Source organism: Lepidochelys kempii, chromosome 20 (assembly GCF_965140265.1).
Source record: "Lepidochelys kempii isolate rLepKem1 chromosome 20, rLepKem1.hap2, whole genome shotgun sequence".
NCBI classification, from domain to species: Eukaryota; Metazoa; Chordata; order Testudines; family Cheloniidae; genus Lepidochelys; species Lepidochelys kempii.
Window position 1 is genome coordinate 3213726 of NC_133275.1, and position 16771 is coordinate 3230496.

A 16771-nucleotide genomic window follows, 5' to 3' on the forward strand; every position below is an offset into this window, starting at 1 on the left:
TTTGGGGGGGGGGCTGCTCTTGCAACGCTGGTTTGCATGCAGGTGCACCCTTCTCTAGCAAAGGAACCGGGGCTATTTCAATGGATGGGGGGGGAGCTGCAGGGGAATGGCCCCTCCCGGTGCATGCAATGGGGTGGGGGCTGGTTTGCATGCACCTGCACACCCCCCCCCGCAGGCAGGCGGCTCAGCTCGGCCGGCGCCCCTCCCCCCTAGGCCCAGGCTGGAGGCAGGGCTTTGCAAAAGCGCGCCCCCCCCCGCTTCCAGCAGGGAGCCAGGGGGCAACGGGAGGCGCATGCGCGGGAGCCGGGTGCCGCGTAGCCCCCCCCCTCCCCGGGAGCCCATGACGTCAGGCGGGCAGAGGCGGCGCGAGCTCCATCAGGCGGCAGCAGCAGAAAGAGCAGCGTGTCCCCCGTCGCTGCCCCCGCCAGCCGGGAGGGGCCGGAGCCGCCGCCGCCTCTCTCTGGAGCCGGAGGGGACCCCCCCGTGCCCCCCCCGCCCCAAAAGCCGCGGGGGGTCGCTGCCCTTGCCCTGCCTCGCGCTCAGCCCATTGCACGGGGGGGGCTGCCGCTGGGTCCTGCTGCAAATGCAAACCCCTCTCCTTGCAAAGCAGGGCTGAGACCCCCCCCCCCGTCCTTTCCCCAGCCTTGCTCCTGCTGCTGCTGCTGGCCGCTCTCCCCTCCCGGGCTGGGGGAGGAGGCGGGGAAGGAGGAGGGGGGGGCGGCTCTTTCCTCCTTCCCCTATTTGTGTTGGATGGTGGTGGAAGGGCTGAGCACTCCCCCCCCCGTGGAGGAAGGGGAGACGGAGCGCAGGAGAGGAGGTGAAGCGGCTGCGAGCCCGCCCGGCCGTGTCTAGCGAGAGCCCGGCTCTCCCAGGCTCGCCCAGCCATGCTGGCCCGCAGGGCAGAGGTGCTGGCGGCGACCCTGCTGATCTCGTTGGGATTTTTGCACACGCTGGCCGGGATCGGGCCCATCTCTGCCCTTGACGGTGAGTTGAAGTCTCTCCCTCTTTGCACCCTTTAACACCCCCCCCCAAATCTCTTTCATGCTTCTGCCTTTCTTCCATCCTAGGGATGTTTGGAGCGTCCAGGGGAAGCCGTTTGGACTAGTCTGAGCGGTGGCCCCGCTTGCCACCGGCTCTCCCCACTCAGCCCCTCTCTGGTGCCCCGCATTTCTTTGGGGGTGTTTCTTGGGGCACAGGCTGAAGCTGAAGGGGGTGTGGTTGGGCTTGGGGATTTTGCTATATTGTTTTGCAGTTTGCATGATCCCCCCCCCACCTTTGAAACAAAGCCCTACACTTCTGGTCCATTCCTGGATCCCCCCCTTGTGGGTGGGGGAGAAAGAGGGGTCTTACGTGTGTGCATTCTGCAGACTGTCTGCGATTTCCATCTGGCACAACAATATTGAGCCCCCCCCCCCCCTTCTCTCTGTCTCTTGCTTTTACCGCCTGTGGGGTTCTGTACCTTCAACTTGTTTATGGACTTTTTTTTTTAAATTCTAAACTCAGGGTAAACTCCTGCCAGGACTCCATGGCATATGTCAGTCTCTTCAATCGGAGGATACCCCCTTGAGTGGACACCTTGCTTTGCAAATGCTGCCCCCCTCGCTCTGTATTTTGTAGGGACTTTCCCTTCAATTAGGGAAAAAATGCACTCCTGCAACAACTTATGCCCGGAGAAAACATGACGATGCTTCAAAATGTGCATGAACGGCGGGCGGTAGCTGCTTTTTACAAAAAATATGGAGGGCAAAGGGATGTGTGGAAAAACTCCTGGTTGCGCTGGTATTTGGATCCTTGGTGATCTGTGGCTTGCGCTGTTCTTTCATAGAAATGGTTGCTGTGTGTTTCCTACACAACTGCTTTGGCTGTTTCCTTTCTGGTTTCCATAAATCCAGGCGGCGGTGCGGACTGACTTCAGTGAGCTCTTGCGTGTCTGATCTCTTCTGGATTGCAGTCTCGCTTGATCCAATGGTATCTGCATCATTGGCCTTCTGGTTCTATCCCAAGTCTGGTTTCTTTGCAGGTGGTGGAAAATGTAACTCATTCCTTTTGGCCCTGAGCAGCTGCTCTAGGGAGGTGAGGATACAGGGTAGAATCCACAACTAGATGCAATTAAAAAAAAAGGGGGGGGATATCAATATTTAATTGGTTCTCCTAAAGATGCATTTAAAAGCTCTGTTGCTCTGGGCTAAATCTGATGGATCTCGGTGTGGATCATCAGAGAGCAACTGAATTGTGCAGGAATCTTCATTGCACACGGCATCTGCAAAATCAATGCTATGTTTTTCCTCCCCTCCTCCAAGCGACAGAGACTGCAGTGCACTGCTGAAGCGTGACATGGCATATACCAGAGGCAGCAAGGTAGAGGTTAACGGTGCTGGTCTCTGAAAAAAGCAGGAGTTTCTTGGCGAGAGGGGGGATAATGCAAGAACCCTCTGAAAAAACCAGCCGCGGCCCTAGCAGGGCGAAGGGGTCGGTTTCTTTGCTCGGCTGACATGGAAGTTGGGCATGGCGAAGCGTAGAATTGAGGAAGCGTGTGCCTGTCATATTTAACTTGAGTGGCAGAAGAAAAAAATCTGAGATCTCCAGGGAACTGTGTCCTCCCTCCCCACCTTGAGTCTTGTCTCCTGGAAAATCACTGCCAGGAAAGAATTTTAAATCCCCACCTTTTTTCTTTTAAATCGCTAATATTTTTTGCCTGGAATCAAAGTTCTAATAGAAAAGCGGGAGGCTTGCAAATAAGCATGGCTGGAAGGAATAAATAAGCCAAACCTGTCAGTTTGCTCCATAAAATGGATTGGTTCCTTCCATGTTGCATGAGTCATGACTTCAGGTCTTGCAGGCTCAGATTCTGAAGTGTCAAAAATTCCGTTTTTGTGGCCTGTGATTGTCCTGGCAAGGACAGGGTAAGGATCCTGGGGAGAGAAAGTATTTCCTGAGCGGATCGTCCGTCCTTACCTTCTCGTCTAGACAACTGGCTTGTTTTGTTTTAAGCAGGGCAGTCTCATTTTTTTGCTGTATCCCATCTGCACGCTGGGAACGTTAGCAAGTGGCCCTTGGAAAGGGTGGTAGAATTGGCCAAACGCAGAGCTAACAGCAGAGAGAAGCTGCCCAGAGCCTCTGACTTTAATGCATTTGATTTAATTTTGCCTCTTTTTTTTTTTTTTTTTTCTTGAAAAACGCACTTCTCTGCTAACTGTGCAATGTTCTTCTAGTGCAGCCCTCTCCCAAAATCATAGTGCCCGTTGCCATTGTGGAAGGGAAAGACCAAGAGCTGTTTTGAGGGTTGAGGTGTTGTGTTTTTCTGCTGTCCGCTCCCCCAGGGAATGGGGCAATTTATAATTGTTTTACACATGGACAGAGGAAGATTTATCACCCCAGACTTTACAGGAGGGCACTCAGGCCCAGAGAGAGGCAGTGGCTTGCCCAGGGGGTTAGTAACTGAGCTGGGGATCAAACCCGCAGTTCCCTGGCTGCGAACCCCAAATCTGCCTTCTGAATGATTAGAATTCAGCCTGACTGGATGGTGTGAAAATAAATGCCAGAGCTCCAAATCCAGTATTTTCCACTCGGCAGGCCCAGTGAAGTGAACGGGATTGTGCTGTGTGGGAACCAGCACAGAACTGGGCCCTCAATGAATACTGGGGCTGGCTGTGTTTTCAGTGCAAGGATCCTCTCTCAGCGTGACTGAAACTGACTGACATAGCTACAGGGGAGGAGTGAGAGCCATGTGTCTGTTTCCCTGGGGAGCCAAGCCCTTAGTTACTGCTGGCATGAACATTGCATGAAACTGGGGGTTTATTACGCATTCTGCGCTGATAAGGATTTGGCATTGGGTGCTTGAGCTTGCAACCAAAGGCCATGCCTCAGTACGGCAGAGGAGGGGACGTGCGGCTGGTGGGGTGTGGGCAAAGGGAATATGAAGAGAAAGAATTGTGGCCCTTCTACTAACTAGCTCTTACCTGCTGCTTTTCTCCCATGAATCTCAAAGTACCTTAGAAAAGAGGTCGATATCCTTATCCCCATTTTACAGGTGGGGAAACTGAGGCACGATGAGGTAAAGGGGCGAACAGTGGAAGGTGAGCCAGACCTGGTTCTCCAGAGTCCCAGGTCACTGTCTCCCTTGTAGTCACACTGCCTGCCTCTGTAATCCGAGGGCTGCATGTAGTGTGGGTCGCTTTGGGAAGCACTCTGGCCTCACCTAACCACGTCTCCCCTGTGAAAGGATGAGCTAGCCCCAGGGATCCTGACCTGTGCAGAACTGCCCTGGACTTCAGTGCAGGGCTTTGCACCAAAAGGAGTGAATGGGCCCAATGCATTTATCTCCCTGGGCAGAAATGTATGGCGGAACGGCCGCAAGCTGGTTGCATGGGATGAGGGCTCAGCGGTGGGAAAACGGGAGCTGGGCGGTTTAGGAGGAAAGGCTTTTGCAAGCTCCAGAGCATAACGGAGCCCTCTGCCGGGTCTGGAGCTCTTGGGACACCCTGCTCTTGTGCAGTGCACGGCAGTGCCTTCAGGGGGCCGGTGGGGAGTAGAACCCGGGAGTCCTGCTGCTCGGGCCTGCGGCTGCGCTAACCACTAGACCCCATTCCCCTCTTGGAGCCGGGGATGGAATCCAGGCATAACGACTCCCAGTTCTCTTGCTTTAACTACTAACCCACATCCCCTTTTCCAGAGCTGTGAATTGAACCCAGGAGTCCTGATTGCCACAGGCCCCTACCCTAACCACTAGGTCCCACTCTCAGAGCCAAGGATAGAACCCAGGAGCCCTGCCTCCCAGTCCCCCCTTTAGACCCAGCCCCCCTCCCAGAGCTGTGGATGGAACCCAGGAGTCCTGACTCCTGTGTTTTACACAGTGGGCCTGCCTTTTTTTTTTTTTTTTTGCCAAGAGTTGGTCTGGGAAACGGTTCTGTTTGGCGGCTGACACCCTGTCTTGGACTCTTGCTCTAGGGCACGTTAGGGGGACAAAGTCCAGTTGATGTGCTGAGGGAATGGCTTTTTCGAGCCTCTAGTCTGTGTCTGTCATTGGAATCCTTCCTGGCCCCCTGTCCTGAGAAGCCCGGCTTGGTTTGCCTAGGTCGCCAGGCTGAAATCTCGGCCCTTTGTGGAACCGTTTGGTAGAGATCGGAAATAGCTGTGGTCAAAAAGGCTGGTGTCGCTGCTCCTGATGCTTTGGTGGTCTGGTGCATCTCATCAGTTCCATCTGGGGGCTAGTCTACACTCTCCGAGTCGTCTAAAAAGCCACCTCCGCGAGGGGCGCGGTTCCCCGCACTGGGGCACTGTCTACCTACAGCTCTGAAACGTGCTGCACTCGGGGGAGGGGGGTGTTTTTTCACACCCCGAGCGAGACCGTTGCAGCGCTGTGAATTGCCAGTGTGGACAAGCCCTGGGTGGTGCATGCATGCTCCACTGGGGCTGTGTATTTACCAGGACGTGTTTTTGCATGCCAGGCCATAATTGACGCTCTGAGAGCCACCCCAGGTTCAGCGGAGGTAAAGCACCAGGATCTGGAACAGTTGTGGGGGGGAGAGTTCAGAGCTATTCTGTGGGTTACGGCAGCCAGCTGAGGCGAGGCCCCGTTGTGCCCATCCAGCACCGAGCGCGGTGAGGGGGGTCTCTGTCCTGAAGTGCTGGCAGTCTGAGCTGGGGGAGAAAGGAAGGAATTCTAAACCCTGTTCACAGAGCAGGAACTGAGGCATAAGGAGATTTAAGGTCCAGATTTTTTTCCAAAGCGACGAGTGCTTTTGGGATGCTGCAATTTTGGGGCCAACCCCAGCTTGAGACTCCTGAATGGGGTCTGATTTCCCGGGGGGCAGGTGCCTGGCACTCTCTGAAAACCAGGGGGCAGGACAGGACTCGGTTGAAGTGCCCAGAATATCTCCTACTGCGTAGCTGGAGGATTTGCCCCTGGCAGCTGAAAGCACAAACCCAGCTAGCCTCTGGCCCCAGCAGACTGGCCAGTGGCTTAATAAGTCATCCCCTCTGCACTTGTTGTGTCGTTAACCCCTGGGTGGGGTTCAGATGCATTCTGTTTATTCCAAGCCACTGATTTCCCATGGGCTCTGACTCACAAGCGCTCGGGGCGGGGGTGTGTGTGTTTGGCTCGGGTGCCGCGGAGCTGCGTTCTTTCCAGCAGGTGTTGCAGTTGCCTGCGGATGCAATACGCCACCCCGTGCCCCCTTGGATTTTTGGGCAGGTTGGAGGTGTGCTCATGGGGACAGAGGTCAATCCCCCTGGAAATTCCAGGAGGGACCTGTTTTCAAAGGCAGTTCTCCCTCCTGCTCTGGGCAAGTTGGCAGCACGGTGCGTCTTCCCATCAAGTACCCCAATGGGATGTGGACGTGAGCTGCTCCCCGCCAAACTCTGGGGTCTCAAGTCATCTTCTGTAGGAGGAAATTCCATCGGCTCCTTCCTTCCGTTCCTCCTCCGTCCTCTCTCATTTCTCCTCCCCTCTCCAGGTAGCTTTGAGGCCAGGATCAGGGCCCCCTTTTACTAGCCCTGTATGCATGGAAGAGAGCCATGGAGCTTGCAGTCGGACCCTGACCCTGCAAAGTGCCTACTGTGACGTGTGCGCGTAGCTCCCTCCCTGTTCGTGCGCCCACGGAAGGGCCAAGCATCAGCCTTTGCAAGTCTGTCTCCGTTGGGGTTTTGTCCTGCCGCCCGTCACCGTTGTATCTGGGCCCCTTCCTTGTAAGATCAGTAGCGAAGTCCCTAGTGAATGAGTGGAGTCCTGTTTTTTCTTGCCACCTGTTCCCCCCACCCCCTCTTTCCATTTCTGGCTCTTTCTCTCCCCTCTTTTTATGCCTTTTCTGGATTCTGCGGAGTTCACAAGCTAGGAAGCAAAAGGAAACTCCTGCCCTGGCTGCTCTTTCCGAAGAGTGATGAAAAAGACGGCCAGCTCAGTCTGTTTCCTTGTGCATCAGATCCCTTGGCACCTGGAACCTCCTTTGCTGAGGGCAATCGGCTCACTTCTGTAACCTTAACTGGGTTCCTCTTTTCAGCCAGCTAGAGCTGTTCTGTGGCTGGTCCTGGCTGGGTGCCGCTTCCTTCGGGATTTTCACCTGGTTGCAGCTGGTGGCTGGGTGCTTAGATGCATTCGTCAGCCAGCAGCGGGAGTGTTCAGGAGGAGGATGTCTTGATTTAGCAGAGAGAGGTCACCCACCTCTATCCTGCAGGAGGGCGGGCTGGTGTTGGTTCTGTTCCCAGCTCTGCCGCTTCCCTGCTGTGGGACCTCAGGCAACTTCCTTACCCTTTCGTGCCTCAGTTCCCCCCGCTTCCCCCCCCAGCCCTTGAGCTCTTTGGGTGAGGGGTTGCCCCTTACTCTGTGTCTGCGTAGCACCTGGGGTGATGGGGTTCTGATCTCGGTTGGTGCTAGCGGAATACACGTGACTGCGCCGGGAAGGCTGGTTTCAAAGGGCTTGTTCCTCTGGAGTGGCAGCTTTTCAAAATGAAATGGCTGAGTCCTGGCTTCCCGGAGCCGAGCGCATCGAGGAAAACTCCTTCCCTGCCCTGGCGCTGAGCCTCTGCCATGCCACCCTTCACCCTCCCATGCCCACTGGCCAGCCCGTCTCTTGCTGCGGAGGGATAAAGAGGGAAGTGTTTATTGCCTGCCCTGTCTTTGTTTCAACACCCGCTGAACTCCTTGGGCTTTTTGTCGGGCTAAGAGGGAACCTGCAGCCAAGTGGTGTAGAATCTGGCTTTGGGGACAGAGCTGGAGGGTAGGGATGGCCCAGTGGTTAGCTCCTTGGCTTAGGAAGTGGGTGACCCGGGTTCAGTTCCCTGTTCCACTTATCAACTGCCCGTGTGACCTTGAGCGATTGGCTCAGTTCTGTCCCCGTCCGCTGGAAGGGGGGACAATGTTTTGATAACTGTGCGTTGTGATCTACTGATGAAAGTGCTATAAAAGAAATCGGCATGTGGCTAGAACCCAGGAGTCCTGACTTGTCTTTCAGCACGCTGGGAATAGAACCCAGGCGTCCTGTTCCCCAGCCCCTTCCTGCTCTATCCCCTGAGCCCTCCTGTCCTCTCCGAGCCGTGTCCCGTGTTCTCTCACGGAACGTGGATGGCGGGAGAGCAGAATCAGCTGGGCTTTGAGTGGGGTAGGGGGAGCGTTGCTGGAGCTCGCTGCCGGGCTAGGCCAAACCTTTGAACCGAGATTTCCCGCGTGAGAGGCAAGCTATGGAGGCCGGGAGGAGCCAAACAGACATAACCAGCCTGGCTCATCCAGGTGTGCAGCGGTGCATCGTGGGATAGCGCTAGGAGCACGGCCTGGAGCAAGACAGGTAATTCGAAATATGGTTGCGTCCACATAAGCCTTAAAGCGGGGTCGCTCCTCCTGGAACAGCCCGGAGCGGATTAATTGAAGCAGGATAAGCTGACTGATAATTCTGGGGGGGACAAAATTGCTTCTGGGTTTGGATGCAAGGCAGGCTGGGCCGAGAAAACAGTTGCGCTTGCAAATGCCGGCTGAGATCACGGCCCCGTTGCGCCAGGCGCTGAACAGACGGGGAGCAAGAGATGGTCCCTGCCACAGATGCCTCGTACTGCAGGCAGCCCTTCCTTTCTCTCCCATGGCACAGCTGAGACGGACCCTGGAGAGACGGGTTTCAGAGTAGCAGCCGTGTTAGTCTGTATTCGCAAAAAGAAAAGGGGGACTTGTGGCACCGTAGAGACTAACCAATTTATTTGAGCATGAGCTTTCGTGAGCTACAGCTCACTTCATCGGATGCATCCAGTGAAGTGAGCTGTAGCTCACGAAAGCTCATGCTCAAATAAATTGGTTAGTCTCTAAGGTGCCACAAGTCCTCCTTTTCTTCCTGGAGAGACGAGGGTCTGGATTTTGCCGTGAGCGGCATTCCCAAAGCCTGTTGTGTGAACCTGGCTAGAAGTATCCACACGGAGCGTTCTGAAAATCTGGCCCTTATTTACGTGTCTCGGGGGTGGGGGAGCTGAACACGTGGTTCCAGTTGTGGGTGCTAGCCGGGAATCCACCCTTCCTCAGAACGGGGATGTTCCAGGTAGCAGCAGCTGCTTTCGCCGCCGGCTCCTGGTAGCCGAGCTACAGAATGAATTGTGCAAGAGAAGATGAAAGTCTTGGGCCATCTCGTTGCAAAACCTTTCATGAGATCGCAGCTTTCTGGGGGCCGCAGAGGCTAGGCCCTTGTGCAAGAGCGAAAATCTCTGCATCGTGGGAGAGAGTTGCGAAATCCCCTGAATGCTGATCCTCTCTTTAAATTCCCTCCATCCGGGCTTCTGATGCAGTTTGCAACTTTGGGCTGTGAAAAAAAGAAATATCGTCCCGACCCCCTTTTATGTTAAAAGGGGAGAGAATCCACGAAGCTCCCGTGTGCCGTGGACCTGCCCTCGCTGCCTTCTGGCGGTAGAATACAGAATGCGAGAGCATTGCGGCTCACGAGTTAACACAAGGCCTGTGACGGTGTTACAGGCGAGAGACGTGTGACTCTGTGATCTCTTAGGAAAGAGGAGGGGGGTGATAAGTCGTGAGCAAACCAGAGCTGTGAATCGGCTGTTGTAATATTCTGCAGTGTTCTCGGGGGAAGGGCACCTTCGTGATTTAAGTGGGGTGGGACTTGGAGCTGGGTTCAAATACTGTCTCTGCCACAGGTTCCCTAGGTGACTTTGCCTGCTCCGTGCCTCAGTTTCCCCTCCCGCCATACCTCTGTCTTGTCTGTTTAGCCTGTAAGCGCTTCAGGGCAGGGGACTGTCTCTTGCTGTCTGTGTGTCCAGCAGCCTCCCCCTCCTCCCCCCGGCCTTGGTTGGGGTCTAGGCGCTATTGTAATAGAAATAATCGATATTAGAAGTAAAAATTTTAAAGGCACCCGGTCAACATAATAATCGTGCTGAGAATGAACTTGCTGTTGAGTGTAGCACCTGCGATCGCTAGGCAAGACAGAGATGAGGGGTGATTTTCCAGAGCGTTTACTTTTTGCACCATGCGGTGCTTCTGATGGAGCCAGTTTCATGCCACTTTCCCTCTTCATTGTGTGGCGCTTTCATTAGCCCCAGGGGCAGGGAATGTCCCTGTTTGTATTGCGCCCCGCCCTGATCTCGTTGGCCTCATGGTGGTCGTGGACTAAGAAAGTCGAGAAATTTGCACTTGGGACTAGGATCCCGGACTCCTGGGTTCTCCTCGCCGCCAACTATGCTGATTCACTTTGCCCCAGAGTCTCATCACGCCTTTTCTATGCCTCTCTTTATTCACTTGTGAACGTGGGTTAATGCCCCTCACTCCTTGGTGCGATGAGGGTGATTTTTTTTGCCAAGGGCTTTGATGATGAGGCGTGTTAAGTATTGTTAACCTGGTGCAAAGGGTTACTGGGGAACCAGGATGAAATTAACAAAGGGGGAATGTACGTAGGCCTCTCGGAGCCTGCGGGATTGTCTCCGGAGGGAATCCTCATCGCTTGGGGATGTTTCAAACCTGGCTGGACAAAATGCAGAGGGGAACCGTCCTACAGTGGCAGGCAGATGAGGCTAGCCGACCTAACAGAGAGCTTCTCTCTCTGCTTTCTGTGGTTCTCTGGTGATAAACCGATCCCCAAAGAATCCCCTTCCATGCAGTGCGCCATCTCTCCGCTTGCTCTCATTCCAGTCGGTCACAGCATAAACCCGTTGCCACTTGTTTGCCGATTCGAATGTCATCCTGTTTATTTTAGTGTTTCCTGTTTCGAGTTGATCCTGGAGTCCGGGGGGAGCTCTGTATTTAGCCGGTCAGGAAAGAGGATGGAGGGAGAGAGCAGACGGATGCAAAGTTCTGTTGAATCAAGAGCGCCCCTCTGTTATCGTCGTGAAAGCGATTACAATTCGAAGATGCCAGTGGCACAAAGGATCAGTGAAGTAACCTTTGCAGGCTCTGGTTTTTCCTCTGACCGGTGGATAATTGAATTGACCATTGTCCTGTGCCCTCTATTACCGACACAGATGCTGGCTGTGTAGTGGGGAGGGTCTGGAAAGGGGTGTAACTTGCTCTTGCTGACAGATGGCCTCTTGGGAAGGCAGCGGTGCATAGTAGCACAAACACTGGGATAGAGCTCAGAAAAGCCGGGTTCTATTTGTGGCTCTGGCCTGCGAGGTGACCTGGGGCAAGTCGCGTCCCCGCTCCGTCTCTCGGTTTCCCAGCCTGAGAAATGGGGAATAACGCTCCTGACTTGCTCTGTAAAGCACTGGGAGATCTACTGGTGGGAAGAGCTAGTAGACAGTAATCCTACCGGGTCTCCCTCTCCTGTCTCGAATGGCCGCGAGGGAATATTTGCCAGAGCCCAAAGTGGGGTTGGGTGGGATCTATTTCTGGCAGCGGTTTTTTAACCTTTTTTTCATTTGCAGACCTCTAAATGTTTGTGCGTGGCAATGCCGAGCCCTTCGGAAATCCTTAGACCTAGTCTGTGGACGCCTGGTTGAAAACCACGGCTCTGTGGGGCCCGTTTGGTCCCCGATACCAGGCACCTCTGAGCAGCATCCAGTCCGCAGTGTATTTATCCCCAGAACCCGCGGGGAGGCAGGGCGGTGCTGCTGTCCCCATGGCAGAGAGCAGAGGCTCAGGATCGTTCAAGGAGCCTGGGTTACAGCTGGACGTGAAACCGAGATCTGCCACACCCTAGCCACCGAGCATCCTTCCTCACTTCTGCCTCTGCAAGAATCTCCCCCGACCCTATAGACGGACGGTATCTCTTGAATGGATGCTCTGACTGGCAAAAGGTTTAAGCTGCAGGCTGCAATTCACTCTCGTGCACTAGGCTTTCACCACTGGTTGCACAAGGGCTGAATTTTCACCGACGTGGGAGGAGGAAGAACCGCAGGCAGCCAGAGCCGTGGGCAGGATGTGTTACAGGCTGTGTGAAAACGCAGCCCTGCCCTGGCAGGAATGCAAGGCTGGCTTGCCATGGAGCAGCTATACTGGGATGCGTCCGCTACTCCCTTGCGCCCATGGGCCGGCCTTGAGCTGTGTGTTTGGGGACGGGGGCGGGTTGAGTCACACTGCCCCGTCCAGGGCTGAGCTTCCAGTGAAGTTAGCAGCTGCTCACTGGCACGAGGTCGGTCTCTCACTCCCCGCTACGTGTCTTCCCTAGGCTGCTCATTTATCCATGCAGCCGGGTTGCCTCTGTGCCCACCTTGCAAGTGCAATGGCATTGGGAATCGGTGGCGCTGGATTGTTTCTGCCACTGGCCTTTCTGGGGCTGGGGGGCTCTGCCTCAGTGGGGGAGTCCTGTCGCCAGCTGCCACGATGGGCGCTCGGTGCTGTTTTTTCTTTTCGTGCCTGTATGGGCGTTGTGTTTGGATTTCCCATATTTGGAAAATCGGGGGGGCCCAGTCCTGGGCTGGTGGAAACCGGGGCAGCTCCCCCATCTGGCGTGGGTTTACTCCATCTGAGGAGCTGGCATTTTGGGCCCGAAACGAAATTCTCCGGAGACTGAGGCGGGCTGGAGAGAAAATCGGCGTTTAGAGATTCCAGCGACGGCTTCCCAACCCGCCCTGTTAACCAGGAGCCTCCGTGGCTCGGGGCACGAACTTGCCCCTCCCCAGATGCTCACTGGGCTGTTGTCTGCCGGCAAGAGCATGCATCAGGCTGCTTTGCTTGCCGCAGAGGACGGAAGATCTTAGATCTCTGTGTGCCTGAGACAGGGTGCAGTGCCTTGATTGGCCAGCCGAGACCCCACCAATGGCTCATGTCTCTGTGTGCCCTCCTCCTTTCCCTGGGCCTGGAGCTCCCAGCACCAAAGGGACCCCTTCCCATTTCGTTCATCACGCCCTGGAAGTTAGCTTGCCATGCAAAGCCCGGGGTGCGGACTGCGTCGGAGACATGCACGAGCTAGCCTCGCATGCTGCCCTGCAGGGCAAGGCTGTCCTCTGGCTTATCCCTCCAGGTCTTCAGGAGGGGGCTGTCTTTCTTTGTAGTATTCTTATTATTAAGGTACATTGCAGTAGCCTCTGTTGAGAGTGGGGATCTGTCCTGCTGGGCGCTGCACGGGCACAGAGTGAGAGACAGTCCTTGCCCCCCACGGAGGGGAAACTGAGGCACAAAGCGGGGCAGTGGTTTGCCTAACACTATAGGGGAGGGGAGATGCAGAAATACATAGATCTGTTTTGCACCCTGCTGAGTGCTCTGTTTAATAAGAAGTGTCGGAGGAAGCTTTTGTCTGAGTGGATAGAACAGGGAGGGGGACATGGATTTGGGACCTCTGGGGACCATTCTCAGGTTTGCCTTGGATTGTATGTAGGAAGAATGAGGCCGAACAGCAACACTGGGATGCTTGCTATTGATTTCACCTTCACAGATGGGCCAAGTAGCATAACAGAAGCCATGGTCCTCTGGCAGTTCGCAGCCCACTATTTTGAATGCTGGGCTTATTTGGAGCCCCCTGTGGAGATGGCCGTGGAATTTGTGTCCCTGTTGCCCTGAAATGGAGAATCCCCGTGAGCAGTGTAGGGCTCGTGACACACAGTTGAGCAATTCCGACTCTTTCCAAGAGGGGGCAGTCAGACATACGCAGCCCCGCCAGCGCACAATAGTTCCCTGTACACTCTCTGGGGCTGGCAGGGTCGGGCTCTGCAGGGGCTCAGTTGAATCAGTCTGCAAGTGCAGAACGTCGTCAGCGGAACAGACAAGATGGTCGTGCTTTGAGTGAGCTGATCTCTGTCCCCTCCTGCGTGTCAGACCCACTCCCAGTGCAGAATCTCTCTGGCTCCACGGCAGAGGGTTGGGGAGGAATGGAGAGATCTGGGTTCTAGTCCTGCCCCAACCCAATAAACGGGCAGCTGTGTATTTTCCATAGAGCTACCTGGCTGTGTCTGAGAGGCAGGCTGGCCCCGTGGTGGTGACCTGTACCTCAGTAGCGGTGTGGGGGAACTCCAGTTCTGGACCAGCACCCCGTCATGCTGGGCATGGTGCATTATTTATTGGGTGTATTCTGGGAGCACTTTGCAGCTCCGGTCCCAGACCAGGGCCCAGTGTGGGTAGGTGCTTTACAGACACAAAATGAAAAAACACTCCCTGCTCCAAGGAGAGTTTAGCCTGGGACTCCAAACCTTATTCAGTTCACCGCAGACTCCATGTGGCAATTCAAGTTAGCCGCTCTGTGCCTCAGTTTCCCCATCTATAAAACGGGATATAATAGCCCTGTTGCACGGGGGAGTTGTGAGGATAACTACTGGAAAGATTTTGCGATGCCCTGCTCCTGTGTTGGTGGGGCATCCCGAAACCTTGGAGAGGGTTATTGACCTGCTGAATTGTGTTTGTTGTAGATTTCCTCCAAAGAAGTGCATTGAGATGATCTCTTTGCAACTTGCGACCATTTGTTTTTTGCACAAGCTGGTACAAGATGAATGCCGAGCTATTTACAGGTCCGTTTTTGCTGTTGACTTAACTTTTCAGTCACTTATGGTTAATGTACCTTGGCAGCTGGCTCCAGGCAGCAGCAAATACTTTCGATGTTACAATTCAGCTAAAACTTGTTGGTTTTTTTGTTCCCTGCCTCCTCTTAAAAAATAAATAAGTAAGGTGGGTTGGTTTCCAGAGCTGGCTTGCTGGGTCCTATCCCATTGCATAAGGATTCCTTCTCCCGTGCGCCCGGCCGTTTCTTATGCTAAATATAGATTACAGCCTACCTCTTCGCCAGAGAAATCGAACAGCCCGACTCCAGTCCCGCAAACACGTTGATTTCCTAGGGCTGCTACTCGCGTGTTTAGAGTGAAACACCGGCTTAAGTGGTAGTCAGCCTGAAGTCCTTCCTTCAAATGAATGCAGCTAGGTTAGAGGCTAGGAGCCCCCAGTTTTGGAGCAGGACCCCACTGTGCCAGGCACCCCAGCAAACAGAACAAAAGAGGGTCCCGGCCTCCAGAAGCATGGGGGAGGGGCGCGGGGCAAGTTTTTTTGTTTTTGTAAATTTAAAATCGGGTGCAAAGGATGGACACGCATGAATTGCACACAATAAAGGAAAACCTTCCTGCCTTTCCAGTTGCATCTTTAATTGGATTAACTAACGAGCTCGCTAAAAGATGCTGCTTATCCGGAGCAACACCTGGGGAGGACAATGAAAATCTGAAATGGATATTTACGGTCTCCAGTTTGCACAGCACCTGCCTAAGCAAAGGCATGGGGTGGGGGTGGGGTGGGGGTTCAGTCGTTCACTTTTAAACATCATGCATCATTAAGTTGAAATAAAAAACAATCCGTTTTGCTTCGGAAAACTCGTTTCCTTTTGAATTTGCTGCTTCATTCAAAGCTGTAACGTCAGTCTGTTGGGGGCCATGTGGACCACACGATGTGGCTGCTCTGGCCAGGGCCTGCGCTGAATTCTGGGCTGGTTTTGTTTGCAGTGGATTGCCAGGCAAATTGTTGTTTTAATGTATCCAGAGCTCTGAAACCCCTCAATCTAGTCTATTTATTCGATGCAGTGGAGAGCTCTGTCCACAGGGGTTGTGTTAGACGGGTGAGAGCCGGGCCCTGGATGCTCATTGAATAACCGATTTGAGCGGCCGCTCGTTGTATCTGATGAACAGTTGAGTGTGTCTTTTTGCTTTTTTCGTGCCAAGAATAGGCATAGCATTTTACCTGTTAATGAGCCCTCTTTCGTTAGTCTCTTTGGTTTCCCAGCTGTCAGCCCCTCCTCGTGCGCCATTAGCTGCGCCTAACGAGGTTGAATTAACTGCAGATCCATATGAAGCCAGGTCAAGATTTTCTCCTAAGTGACTCCTGGTTCCGGGGACCTCTGTGTGTTTTTTTTTTTTTTTTTGCAGTGCTCAGCTTGAGACCTTTCCAAAGGGCTTGCTTCCCCGAGAGCAAACGCTTGGTGCAGTTTGACGCGCCGCTCTGAAATCCCCAGTTTTGGGCACCTCAGATCGCTGGTCTCTTTTTGAAAATCTTGGCCTCAAATTGAAGAGGCATCAAGTGCCCGGGTTAAGGTTAAACCACCACATAAAAAAATTCTGGTTGTATTTATAATCCTCTGCGTCAGTGATTCTCAACCTTTCCAGGCTGCTGCACCCCGGAAGCATGTAAATTCGCTTTGTGGGGGGCCCCCCTTAGCGTGGGACCCAGGGCAGTTGCCCTGCTTGCCACCCCCTGATCTAGATGAGTTGATGAACCCCCTGGAAGACCTCTGCACACCCCCAGGGTATGTGTACCCCCGGTTGAGAACTGCTGTTCTACATGAAAGTTTAAACCTTCCCTTGCTTTGCGTAGGCAGGGCGGTTTTATTTATTGGAGGGTTGGTCATTGGGCTGTGGAATTTGAGTTGCTGACTGATCAAATGCTGTGTCTGGGGTGATGCTCGTTCGGTGGCAGGGATTGAGGGGAAAGCTGTACCCAAGCTGATGTGCTCCTGCAGACCTCGGCTGCCCTGATGCTTCTCCGGGGGCTGGATTCTGAGGTTGGAGGCTTCCCTGGGGAAGTCCGGGCTTCGCTCTGTGTTTGTGCAATGATGGGGGGCCTGGTTTGGGACTCCTAGGTGCTGCTGTAAGACACCTACCAAGTAATCCTCTCACTGGGACCTTGTGCTCTGTCCGTGTGCTGGTGTGTTTGGCCCTGCGCTGGGACGCCCAGCCAGCACAGGGATTAAGGCCTGTGGGTAGAATTGCAATGCAAACCCCTAGTAACGGTGCACAGTGGTAACCGTCTGTCAATCTTGGGTACTTTTATGCTTCCATTACCTGAGGGCCTCGCAGTCTTCACTGGATTTCTCCTGGCATCCCCTTGTAAGGCAGGGCCATTCTGTTATTGCCATTGTACAGACAGGGAACAAAAGCACCATGAGACTAA

At 54.2% G+C, this 16771-nt stretch overlaps 1 protein-coding gene across 2 annotated transcripts in view; it reads left to right on the top strand.

Annotated features, from left to right (window-relative positions):
* Positions 1-349: 349 nt before the first annotated feature.
* LRP1 (LDL receptor related protein 1) overlaps positions 350-16771 on the top strand; it is a 182825-nt gene continuing 166403 nt past the window's right edge. For both annotated transcript variants that reach the window (XM_073318798.1, XM_073318799.1), the window contains exon 1: positions 350-984. In XM_073318798.1, the coding sequence (XP_073174899.1) occupies positions 885-984 (100 nt within the window). In that variant the 5' untranslated portion in view covers positions 350-884. The remainder of the gene's footprint in view (positions 985-16771) is intronic.